The sequence below is a fragment of the Salmo salar genome, chromosome 09 (genome assembly GCF_965601325.2).
Source record: "Salmo salar chromosome 09, fSalSal1, whole genome shotgun sequence".
Lineage (NCBI taxonomy): Eukaryota > Metazoa > Chordata > Actinopteri > Salmoniformes > Salmonidae > Salmo > Salmo salar.
Genome location: NC_138299.1, coordinates 78,793,696 through 78,807,199, shown reverse-complemented (window position 1 = coordinate 78,807,199; position 13,504 = coordinate 78,793,696). Strand labels below are relative to the sequence as shown.

Below are 13,504 nucleotides of genomic sequence, written 5' to 3'. Positions count from 1 at the left end.
ACTCGGTAGCTCACCATATAAGACACTTCTAGCCCCTTATTATTAATTGTATCTGTCGCTTTTATACATGTCTTACTACTCGAAAGTCGTCTTTATTCTCGCTCAAAAAACTCCTGTGGTTTATTTTCAAATTGTCACGTTTCGTTTCTAAATGTCTGCGCAAGAGTGAAGGTTTCCTGCGAGAGAGTAATGGTTAATGTGATTGGATGTTAATTACTTGACTAGGCTACCTGTATTTGACATTGTGCTGTTATTTTGCTGAACACTAGATGGTTTCATTTTATTTTTTTGTCAGTGAAATGAGGCTACTCAGACGAGAAAAAAAACCTCAGTTGGAAAATATAAATGTACTGTTTGATAATTTATTTTTTGTATCATAAAAAAAAAACTGAATCACATTTTTATTTCTCGTACCCCAGTTTGGGAAAACCTAATGTACTGTATCTGTCCAGTCTCTCTGGGGTAGTTGTAGTGCGCATGGCTCCCCCCACCCGTTCTAGTTGTCAGGACAGGAAGAAGACTACTACTACTGTGGATGTGTTTCAACGTTGTCACTCGAGAAAGTTCACTTGTTGCAGTAATGGACACCAATATGGGGAAACTACACGACTACCGTGTTGTATAGAAACAATTGTGGTAGTAGGAAGAACCGTGTATGTTCACCGAGTTTTAAGATATCTAACGTTAGCCACTACATAGACAGGGAGGCACTCAACATTTGCAAGGATTACGGGAAACCGCTGTCTTTGGGACGACAACTGTGCAACATTAACTAACTAAAAGTACTGGTAAAGTTGTGTTTGGTGCAACAACAAAGAGTCGTCAAGAGTGGCTCCTATACGTTTTCCTTCCGCTGTTCGGGGGTACTTTAAATTTCCCTCCTTTTTCCATCACAGGCGGGGGGTTCGGGTTGTTGGCTAGCTAGCTGCTAGCCACTCGCTAATAGTAACTAGTCCAAAAGCAGTAACGTTGGGCGAGGACAGACAGGCATCAGGGGCTACCCAGACCTTTTGTTCTGCCGGAAAGGACAACTTTTCATAAGTTGGTAGCGAGGCGTCAGTTTGTTTTTGTGTAAAAATAGGGTTATCACCGGGTGTGTTTGAGTTTATTTTTGTTCTCCCTTTGAGGAAATTGTCTAAATCACAATGGATCCGAATGCGGGGAATTCTGCCTCCGCTGCTGCTCCCAAAAGCAAGAAGGACAAAAAAGAAAAGAAAAATTATGAAGATGGAGACGGGAAAAAGAAATTTGTACGTATTAATATTTCACTGATTGTGAGTTAGCTAGCTTATGCACTCATGTTCAATGTCACTTATGGGCTCTGATGGCAACATGCTGGACAAGTGTGGACTCATCAACAGCTACTTTTTGGTAGAACAAGTGGCTTGTCATCATATCACTTGTAACTCTGTCAGACCTGCTTGTGATTATATTTAATTTGCGACCAGTTATAACAGTATTCAGCGTGTTTTCCGACACCTCTGAAATCTGCAAGGCTAATGTCAAACCTTGGTTTGTGAACACATGAGGAAGTAGTTAGTTAGCCACCTGCTGAAACTCTGAAGTGTTGCACTAAGTGACATTGTAACCAACTGCATGACTCGGGGTTTGGAAACTGTTGCCCGGTAGCAAGTTATGTGGTTTGATTTGGAGATAATTCGGTTTGGGTTTAACAGGTTACTGTCTCCGGATTGAACCAGAGTATACTTTAAAGTACATTACAGATATGGAATGCATTTTCTTCTACACGTCACAATGACAGAAACGATTTTGAATGAGAAATGGATTTAAATCATCAACATAAAGAATATGCTACTTTGTATCGTAGAGTTAAACACTGACGTGGTACATCGCGCTGACTAGTAACCTGGTGGAGGTGATGTAGTACCATAGCCAGTGAGTACCCATGGCAAGAATGGGTAATTCAATGTGATGAACGATGTCAGCAAAATGTCCACGATAAGTGGTCTGTGTCATTTTCGGTTGATCATCTCAGCTCTAACAGAGGTCATTAGATCGACCCTACCTGGACACACCTCAAGCAGAAATAACCCTTCCCAGCATGCACCACTGCCCCCACCTGATGCTCATCCCACCAGACGGAGGCCACTGATTGGCTGATGGTGAACACACCCAGTTAGTTTTAGGACACTGTAACATAACCCTTGACCTCTACCTGTTGAGTGGTTCAGATTTGGGGGGTTGCAGGGGGATGGATATTATTAGTAGACATTCCACAGTGGATTAAAAAGAGCAGTGTTGTTAGAGATGACATGGCTATGAGGCTGAGTCAGATATATGCATACAGCTGCAGAGTATGTAGCCTAAAGCGAGTGCGCTCTGTCTGTCCTAACTGGATAAGTGACTTGTGTAATAAAAGTCTGCTATGCCAGAGCACTGCAGGAATCTCATCCTCTCCGTACTTGTACCTTTTCCTCTCTTTGACTGTTCATTTTTGGTTTTAATTTCATCACATTCGCATGCTTTCTGTTGTCTTCAGTGGCCGTTTTAGCTCATGTTGTTGAGTCTGATGAGCATGTGGAGGATGGAGCTTTGTTAGGCATGGATCAGGAGATCATCGATCCATTGCTCTATGCTACTGACGTAGCCCACTAGGTGATGATCGCTATGGTCGGCCCATGTGTTGAGTCCTTGGATTGGGTTAGTGTTCTGTGGTGTTTGTCCCAGTGTCAGTCAGGCTGAACACAGCTTGTCAACTCACTGAGGAGAAAGTGACAGAGGTGATAACATGAGACAGCCTCTGATCTTCAAGCATGCTGGCTGAAGAGCTGTGTCAAGAACCGTCTCTGTGTGTGGGTGTGCATTCTGCATTATACGTGTGTGTGTGTGTGTGTGAGAGGATGGCGAAGACCAGAGGACACGCCATTCTGTGCTACTTAGTTAACTTTAGTAAATCCCTCTGTCTTCCCTTTTAGGGCGTTAAACAAGTTCCTGTCTGTGTGCATGTACCCCACTGCCTTGGTTTACTGAATGTTCCACACGTTTAACTGCACTGATGTTGGTTCCACCTGTCTTTGATGGTGAATGCTTACTCTGTTGCAGTCAGTTGGGTTGAGTGAATGAACACCCATTACATATGTTTTGTTCTGTCCATCTCACCTCTCCATTTTATCACTGATAAACGCTTGCTTTTGGCACGTTCTTTGAACTCATGCCACGTTCCTTCCTCGCCAAGCCGCAGGGCTCACAGTCCCATTAGTAAGGGCAAAGAGATGTTTAATCTAAATATTGGATTATTGTGTGTGTGTGTGGTCTGCAGATGTTTGAACGTTAATGTTAAACTGTATCTGGTGTGTGTTGTTGGGCTGTTCTGTGACAACATGGGCTCACCTTTTAAACTCTTCAGTTGTATTGAAAGAATGGGAGTCATTTCTGCTTTTCTTTCTCAAACATCCTTTTTCTTGGACAGAATCCCGGGCGGTTTCTCGTTTACATTTTTCTCTTCATTTAGGAAAACAATCAGGCTACAGTACAAATCCAGCTATTACCTCATTTTACTATTTCAATGTTTCTTTACTACGTTTCAAGACATTGGAAGCCAGTTTGAGTTAGTAACTGCGTGTACATATCTGCTTGTTATTCGCTAAACAAAGACACAAGCCTTCTGACTCTTTGGTCTATATTGTTGCAGGAAGTTGTGCAAAAATTAGAAGCAGGAAATTATTTTTTTCTTCCCCATTACCCATTCTGTCACTACACATCCCCTCCTCCTCTCCATCTATTGTGGCAGGGCCCAGAGGCACCAGTGTGGGTAGTAAATACGTTTACGCAACTCAACTCACTGTTGATATTTTGGACCATACTCTTAAACTGAGAAGGAGTACTGGGCTGCTTCGTGTCTGAGAAGGAGTACTGGGCTGCTTCGTGTCTGAGAAGGAGTACTGGGCTGCTTCGTGTCTGAGAAGGAGTACTGGGCTGCTTCGTGTCTGAGATGGAGTACTGGGCTGCTTCCTGTCTGAGAAGGCGTAGTGGGCTGCTTCCTGTCTGAGAAGGAGTACTGGGCTGCTTCCTGTCTGAGAAGGCGTAGTGGGCTGCTTCCTGTCTGAGAAGGCGTAGTGGGCTGCTTCCTGTCTGAGAAGGAGTCTCGGGCTGCTTCGTGTCTGACAAGGAGTACTGTGCTGCTTCGTGTCTGAGAAGGAGTACTGGGCTGCTTCGTGTCTGAGAAGGAGTACTGGGCTGCTTCGTGTCTGAGAAGGAGTACTGGGCTGCTTCGTGTCTGAGAAGGAGTACTGGGCTGCTTCGTGTCTGAGAAGGAGTACTGGGCTGCTTCGTGTCTGAGAAGGAGTACTGGGCTGCTTCGTGTCTGAGAAGGAGTACTGGGCTGCTTCGTGTCTGAGATGGAGTACTGGGCTGCTTCCTGTCTGAGAAGGCGTAGTGGGCTGCTTCCTGTCTGAGAAGGCGTAGTGGGCTGCCTCGTGGCGTAAACATACTGGGCCTTACACCTACACAGAGAGAGATGAACGAGGGGATGGCGTAACTCAACTGTAGCCCTGTTAACCTGCCATGTTTAGCCTCCCCAACACACACACACACACACACACACACACACACACACACACACACACACACTTCTAGTATCAGGGGATGGCATTCCTCAGCTAACCCCTGGTCATCCCAGGCACCTTGTTAAATTGCCATGATGTTTCTCTGTCAGTGAGTCTGACCCATGTCTCAGGTGAGAACCTGACCTCTGATCCTCATGGTCGTGGTAGGCCTACTCAGAGCTACTCGCCTGTTTGTTCAAGGGATTATTCACTGAACCCTGGCTGGCCAGCATGCTAGTTAGTGATGTGGGGGGAAATCGATAGTTACATATCGCCATATTATTTTGGGACAATTATATCCATATTTGACTAAGTATCGATTTTTATTTTTTTGTTTGCTACTGTAGTTAGCATTAGCTAGCGCTAGTCGGCTATACTTGCACCAAAATTCAGGTATTTGTCATCCTATAGCTCAATCTACTTTTTAAATAGGGAGCCAACATGTTTTTAGCACTTATTTCCTTGACTGATTAAAACTTTATGTTCTCATGGCCTTCTCTTGTCTCTCTGCAGCAGACCTATAGTGAGCAATATGTGTGGAACATCAAGTCACAATGAAATCGCAGTATCGAATTGCAATACATATAGAATTGAGAGAATCACAGTGCATATCATATCGGCACCTAAGTATGGTGATGTCCCTGGTAATTCCCAGGCTGAAGGCTAGCACAGGGTGTATGAGCTGTGTGCAGTCATCAGAAGTGCATAGTGCTTGGATCTCCCAAGCATGGTCATGTACACGCACGCCCAATCAACCACGTCTAGATCCTCTGTGTGACTGATCCCTGACAGCACTTATCCATTCCAGCTGGTAGACTTTATTTCCTTTCGGAGTCGCATATTTGCTGCTGTGGCTTTGCCACCTGTAGGTTCTGCAGCAGGTTACATCACCATAGTAATGCACACTTCCTGATTCATTTTTTGTTGGGTTGTTTTTGTTGCTGTTTAATAGGAGAGTGCTGCACAACTTACTAAGATGTCTCACCTCACCCAGACTTAACATGAGGATATCTTAGGGTCAAATTAACTTAAAATTGCCCATTGTAATTTTGGATTTTATCCCAAGAGTATCAATTGAGTGAGACACCAAACTGGTATCTTTAAGTCATGGTGAAATTCTTGAATGGTGTTATTGGAAATGGTTGCCACTGTCTCGCCCTAGAGTGGGGAGTGGTTTGTGTGTGTAGCTCTGTACTGACGGCCAGGGAGGTTGAACTATGAGGATCAGCAGCCACTTACCTACCTGCGTCTAAGTGCTTACTCAGATACTCTTATGGACGTGCAGACATAGACACCCACTAAGAGGGGGCTTTGTTCGAGGGCTTCTTGTCTAATCCACCCCAAACCACTCATTTCTATGATTAACAGTGTTAAATAACACATGTAAAAAAATATATAGAAATTGTGGAAATCTGTTGCCAGCTCAAGTTGACAAAAAAATAAATAAACACAATGCAATGCTCTCTCTCTGGGCTGGATAGCTAGCTACATAGCTACACACAATAATGCTAAAGTCAATATCAGCATGTGAAGTAGCTAGCTAGCTAGCTGTAAAATTGTCTAAACAAACTGAACAATCAATTTAGGAGTCTCTCTCAGAGGTGTAGTCGGTTGCTATGGCAACAGCGGCCCTTTCCCACAGACACACAGGCGCATTGCAAGATGGTACTTGAAGGAGAAACCGAGTTGAATAATTTGGTACACTATTTAGGTTGGGCACATCTAAGCGAAATATCTACTTTGTCATGACGATATAAACAGATGGTATGGCCATACTTGTCTAGAACACATCCATCTATTGGCTGATTAGGTGATCTGGAATGCAGGTAATTGTTTTAAAAGCGTTATTTATTTAATTTTTTATTTATTTCACCTTTATTTAACCAGGTAGGCAAGTTGAGAACAAGTTCTCATTTACAATTGCGACCTGGCCAAGATAAAGCAAAGCAGTTCGACACAAACAACAACACAGAGTTACACATGGAGTAAAACAAACACAGTCAATAATACAGTAGAAAAATAAGTCTATATACAAAGTGAGCAAATGAGGTGAGATAAGGGAGGTAAAGGCAAAAAGGCCATGGTGGCGAAGTAAATACAATATAGCAAGTAAAACACTGGAATGGTAGATTTGCAGTGGAAGAAAGTGCAAAGTAGAAATAGAAATAATAGTGTGCAAAGGAGCTAAATAAATAAATAAATAAATACAGTAGGGGAAGAGGTAGTTGTTTGCGCTAAATTATAGATGGGCTATGTACAGGTGCAGTGATCTGTGAGCTGCTCTGACAGCTGGTGCTTAAAGCTAGTGAGGGAGATGAGTGTTTCCAGTTTCAGAGATTTTTGTAGTTCGTTCCAGTCATTGGCAGCAGAGAACTGGAAGGAGAGGCAGCCGAAGGAGGAATTGGCTTTGGGGGTGACCAGAGAGATATACCTGCTGGAGCGCGTGCTACAGGTGGGTGCTGCTATGGTGACCAGCGAGCTGAGATAAGGGGGGACTTTACCTAGCAGGTTCTTGTAGATGACCTGGAGCCAGTGGGTTTGGCAACGAGTATGAAGCGAGGGCCAGCCAACGAGAGCGTACAGGTCGCAGTGGTGGGTAGTATATGGGGCTTTGGTGACAAAACAGATGCCACTGTGATAGACTGCATCCAATTTATTGAGTAGGGTGTTGGAGGCTATTTTGTAAATTACATCGCCGAAGTCGAGGATTGGTAGGATGGTCAGTTTTACAAGGGTATGTTTGGCAGCATGAGTGAAGGATGCTTTATTGCGAAATATTAGTTATGAAATGTGATAGTGTGCTCTCTCCAGTGACAAGAACCATGTAGCCAATATTCCCTCTCATTTTTTGGGGCACTGAGCAAAGTTCAGGTCTGCAGAGCGCAAACGTCCAGCATGCATTTACTGTGAACACTGAGGCTGTACTCGCTGTAAGTTAGTTTTAGACAGTGGTCAAGTAGACTACTGTGGTTATGTGATCATAATGTAGGCCTACAATCAAACAGAATGGAGGAAATGCATCCCCTAACATTTTAACATGGAAATAGCTGCTCTATCATTCAGCCTACAGCAGCAGCCAATGTGTGGTATTCAATGTAGGCTTACATTACATGAGACTTTTAGAAAAAACATGCAGCGCTTGACAATAACCTGTTTATCCGCTTGTCCTTCAGACAAGGAGGTGACTGAAAATGTTGTGGTGTTTGATGCAAGAAACCACTATATAAAATACATTATTATTTACATACCATTATTACAGAGAATCAAACAAATTATGCTACCCTATGCCTTTTGGCCACTTAGCTTATTCAAGCCTTACTCAAAATACAACACTGCCCCTTTAAGACAAAAGCTCTTTACCTGACTAGCTTTTGAACGTTTTGTGCTCTTGTAAGAAGCAACCACTCCCCTATTGCTGACTACAAATGATCTATAACTGGACTAATAACTCACTAACTAGCAAAGGATATTTAAAAAATGTGCGCACATCAAAACAAGCGCATCTACTCACGACCACTCATGCTGTAAGCATAGTCCAGTTGAAAGTGAACGGCACAGATCCACACTCCTATATGGCAATGGTATATTTGTATATAGGCCTACGGCAGTTCTGATTGGTTTATGTTGCACCGGTCTGTGAAGAGTACGGGCTGAGTAGTGTGTCAATGCAATAGCATCCTACTCCCATGCGTTCTGCCTACAACAAAATGTATTGTATAGTTGGTTTTGTTTCTGTATGTTGCGTTGGTTAATATTGCATTGATTCGACCACAGTTCCCACAGTAAAGGGAAACATTGATAGTGTTAACTGACAGGGAAAACTCTAGAAAGTTGAGTGAAGTTCAACATAGTGCTTGTCTGTGTGGGCTGATATTTCTACTGCACGGCAGTCCCGGGGAGCTGCACACCTGCTTGCAGATTAGAGGAAACATCGCATGTAGCTAGGACGTGTTCCTATACGATTTCCTGATTTCACAGACGGACCACTTAAGTTAAATCATGCGGAAAATTGTTATTGAACATAGGCTTTCATTAAATTGACAGGAGTTTCATGCTTTTTATTTCTGGGGGTGGATTATCCGTTTAACGTATTATTTTAGCACTGACTTGAAGTTAGCATCGTTATGCCTAAAATCAGCCGTGCAAATTTAAGTTAGCGTCATGACGAGGTTGACCAATTATGATTTTTCAACACCGATACCGATTATTGGAGGACCCAAAAAAGCCGATACCGATTAATCGGCCGATTTAAAATAAAATATAGGGAAAAAAATTCATACACAAAATAAAAGAGAGCTTTTTTTTATTGAAATATAAATATATAAGAATATATTAAAAAAAATATTTATATATATTTATATTTGTAATAATCACAATTACAACAATACTGAATGAACACTTATTTTAACTTATTATAATACATCAATAAAATCAATTTAGTCTCAAATAAATAATGAAACATGTTCAATTTGGTTTAAATAATGCAAAAATAAAGTGTTGGAGAAGAAAATAAAAGTGCAATATGTGCCATGTAAAAAAAGCTAACGTTTAAGTTCCTTGCTCAGAATATGAGAACATATGAAAGCTGGTGGTTCCTTTTAACATGAGTCTTCAATATTCCCAGGTAAGAAGTTTTAGGTTGTAGCTATAGGAATTAGAGCACTATTTTTCTCTATACCATTTGTATTTCATATACCTTTGACTATTGTATGTTCTTGTAGGCACTATAGTATTGCCAGCCTAATCTCGGGAGTTGATAGGCTTGAAGTCATAAACAGCACAATGCTTAAAGCACAGCGAAGAGCTGCTGGCAAATGCAGGAAAGTGCTGTTTGAATGAATGCTTACGAGCCTGCTGCTGCATACCACTGCTCAGTCAGCCTGCTATATCAAATCATAGACTTAATTATAATAACACGAGCCTTAGGTCATTAATATGGTCTAATCTGGAAACTATCAATTCGAAAACAAAACGTTTATTCTTTCAGTGAAATAAAGAACCGTTCCGTATTTTATCTAACGGGTGGCATCCCTAAGTCTAAATATTGCTTTTACATTGCACAACCTTCAGTGTTCTGGAAAATTAATTACGGTCTTTGTTAGGAAGATATGGTCTTCACACAGTTCGCAACGAGCCAGGCAGCCCAAACTGCTGCATATACCCTGACTCTGCTTGCACAGAACGCAAGAGAAGTGACACAATTTCCCTAGTTAAAATAAATTCATGTTAGCAGGCAGTATTAACTAAATATGCAGGTTTAAAAATATATACTTCTGTGTATTGATTTTAAGAAAGGCATTGATGTTTATGGTTAGGTACATTGGTGCAACGACAGTGCTTTTTTTGTGAATGCGTTTGTTAAATCATTTACATTTTTTACATTTTTAGTCATTTAGCAGACGCTCTTATCCAGAGCGACTTACAGTAGTGAATGCATACATTTCATACATTTTTTTTTTTTCTGTGCTGGCCCCCCGTGGGAATCGAACCCACAACCCTGGCGTTGCAAACACCATGCTCTACCAACTGAGCTACAGGGTGAAGTAGGCTGTGATTCAATGATAAATTAACAGGCACTACATCGAATATATGCAACGCAGAACAAGCTAGTTAACCTAGTAATATCATCAACCATGTGTAGTTAACTAGTGATTATGTTAATATTGATTGCTTTTTATAAGATACGTTTAATGCTAGCTAGCAACATACCGTGGCTCCTTGCTGCACTCGCGTAACAGGTAGTCAGCCTGCCACGCAGTCTCCTCGTGGAGTGCAACGTAATCGGCCATAATCGGTGTCCAAATACCGATTTGTTATGAGAACCTGAAATCGGCCCTAATTAATCAGCCATTCCGATTAATCGGTCGACCTCTAGTCATGACACTTAACCGGAACATTGCATGAAGTGGCCTGAGCCAAGCAACAGATGCAGTAAGCTCTGTTTCTCCCTTAGTTACAATTCAGGTAGCTAGAGCTCTGTCTTTGGGATACAGAGAGAGGTCAATCAGGGGTCATAACCTCTCACTCTCTTCTGAGTCTTCTGAGGACAGACGGGCAGTCGGACAGACGGATGGCCAGGTAGATGAACAGTCAGACACGGTGTGTATGATGAGGACGTTATGCTGTTGTTTGTGTTCTGAGGGATTAGTCAGTATTAAAGTGTTTGACTCTCGCATTCTCAGCCCCCCCCTATATTTTCTAGCATGCTAGCAGATACCCATCAACTTCCAGTCATTGCACTAATGCTAGTTAGCATTGGCTCGCAAAAGTATTTCTAACTTCCTTCATAGTGGACACAGAGACATTAAAATGGCATCCACGAGTTGATCTGAATCTGGGGAGGTAGATAAGGGGCTTAATTGCCAAAATCCTGAAGTATCCCTTTAAAATGGGTTTAAATTGTTGGGGATACGGGGGGCTACAAGAAACGGCTAAACAAAGCTATTTCAGCCAAAGGGGACAACACCAGCTATTGAAGTTAGGGGTGTACTTAGTTTTTTCTGCACTATGGATTTGCATTTGATGAATAAATTATTGCAAAGTATAATCTGTCAGTGTGATTTGTTAAATTAGGTCCCCTTTATCTGTCAATAGTGTTGAAGTGAAGATGACATCTTTCCAAATGTACAAAAAAATAAAAATTTTCAGGGGGTGTACTTAGTTTTCACCATAACTGTACATACGGTGCATTTAGAAAGTATTCAGACCTCTTTTGACTTTTTCAACATTTTGTTATCTTACAGCCTTATTATAAAATTGATTTAAGTTAAAAACATTTGCTCATCAATCTACACATACCACATAATGACAAAGCAAAAACAGCTTTTTTTTGTACAAACTTTTGCAAATTTGTTAAAGAAAAAAAGCTCCGGTCCATCCTGTTTCCAAAACCAGTCCAGGAGGTAGAAGGAATTGTTGGTAGATCTCCGAGACAGGATTGTGTCAAGGCACAGATCTGAGGAAGGGTACCCAAACATTTCTGCAGCATTGAAGGCTCCCAAGAACACAGTGGCCTCCATCATCCTTAAATGGAAGAAGTTTAGAACCACCAAGACTCTTCCTAGAGATGGCCGCCCAGCCAAACTGAGCAATTAGGGGAGAAGGGCCTTGGTCAGGGAGGTGACCAAGAACCCAATGGTCACTCTGACAGAGCTCCAGAGTTCCTCTGTGGAGATGGGAGAACCTTTCAGAAAGACAACCATCTCTGCAGCACTCCACCAACCAGGCCTTCATGGTGGAGTAGCCAGTCAGAAGCCACTCCTCAGTAAAAGGCACATGACAGCCCACTTGGAGTTTGCCAAAAGGCACCTAAAGTACTCTCACATCATGAGAAACAAGATTCTCTGGTCTGATGAAACCAATATTGAACTCTTTGGCCTGAATGCCAAGCATCACGTCTGGAGGAAACCTGGCACCGTCCTTACAGTGAAGCATGGTGGTGGCAGCTTCATGCTGTGGGGGTGTTTTTCAGTGGCAGGGACTGGGAGACTAGTCAGGATCGAGGGAAAGATGAACAGAGAAAAGTACAGAGATCCTTGATGAAAACCTGCTCAGGACCTCAGACTGGGGTGAAGGTTTACATCCCACGACCCTAAGCACACAGCCAAGACAACACAGGAGTGGCTTCGGGACAAGTCTCTGAATGTCCTTGAGTGGCCCAGACTTGAACCCGATGGAACATCTCTGGAGAAACCTAAGAATAGCAGTGCAGTGATGCTCCCAATCCAACCTGAGAAAGCTTGAGAGGATCTGCAGAGAAGAATGGGAGATACTAAATATGAGATTTCAGTTTTGTATTTTTAATACATTTGCAAACATTTTTCAAAAACAGTTTTTGCTTTGTCATTATGGGCTATTGTGTGCATTTTTGATGGGGGGGGGACAAAATGTGGAAAAAGTCAAGGGGTCTGAATCCTTTCCGAATGCCCTGTACAGAAACTAACAATCAATCGAGAGATGGGTTTAGAGGGGCAAAGGACAAGGAGAGAGACATCGATAGATAAGAGGGATCATGGGAGAAAAAACTAAGATAAAAAGTTGGTTTTGGTATGTGGGCTTCTAGGAACACTCTGTTTCTATAGAGAGGGCCTTATCAAACACTGGGCATGAATATTAGCTGTGTGTGTGTGTGAGATTCTGCTGATACATGCTCTGTGTGGGTGAACAGGTACACGGTGTGAAACTGCTCTATGCAGCCTCCTCATTACGGAGACTCAGGCTTTGGGTTTGGAGCATTATCGAAATGGACACTTCCTCACTGCAGGCGTCTCCCCATTCTCCTGGAACAGCTGTGATAAGCTGTGAGCCTTGTCTCCCAGTCCGAGTGCAAGTACCCAGCTGTCAACCTACTCACTCTGGAGCCATGCCAATTAGTGGGAGGAAAGTTGTACGTGTCCTGGAGGGTCAATACTGGACAGGGATGTGTGGAGCAGGGTTTTCAGACAGTCAGATCAAGCTGCTGAGAACCAGGCTGTGGGTTCTGTGACTGCATAGGGGCAATTCCACGTTAACAGAATTATGCTTTGACTAGTTTTTTTCACTTTAAAATGTACACCAAATAAAAACCATTGACTTCAGTTTGACAAACCATACAACTCTATGCACTAATTTTAACAGTTTCCACTGAGAAATGTACAAAAGCAAATTGAGTGGAAGAACTGTGCAGATTCAGGTCTTTGTAACAGATGTATGGTCAAATCTCCCTCAGGTTTCTATGCTACCACGTTTTCAAAAAACTCTCTTAAATATCTGCTCTGAATTAAGATTCAAAGATGTCTGCATAAAGAATGTGGTGTTGGATATGAAAAAATCGACACTGAACAAAAATATCAACGCAGCATGCAACAATTTTATAGTTAGTTCATATAAGGAATTCATCCAATTGAAATAAATTCGTTAGGCCCTAATCTATGTATTCCACATCACTGGGAATACAAATA

General features: G+C 42.3%; 1 protein-coding gene across 4 annotated transcripts in view; it reads left to right on the top strand.

The window, feature by feature from the left end:
- The window catches only part of LOC106611857 (protein diaphanous homolog 1), a 63,234-nt gene that overhangs the window by 3,962 nt on the left and 45,768 nt on the right, over positions 1 to 13,504 (top strand). For 2 of the 4 annotated variants that reach the window (XM_082955950.1, XM_082955949.1), the window contains exons 1-2: positions 484 to 863; positions 1,128 to 1,250. The exons of 1 other annotated variant lie outside the window; for it this stretch is intronic. In XM_082955950.1, coding sequence (XP_082812076.1) covers positions 1,146 to 1,250 — 105 coding nt within the window. In that variant the 5' untranslated portion in view covers positions 484 to 863; positions 1,128 to 1,145. Of the gene's footprint in view, positions 1 to 483; positions 1,251 to 13,504 lie in introns of those variants that run through there. One more of the 4 variants, XM_082955952.1, reaches the window with a different exon arrangement.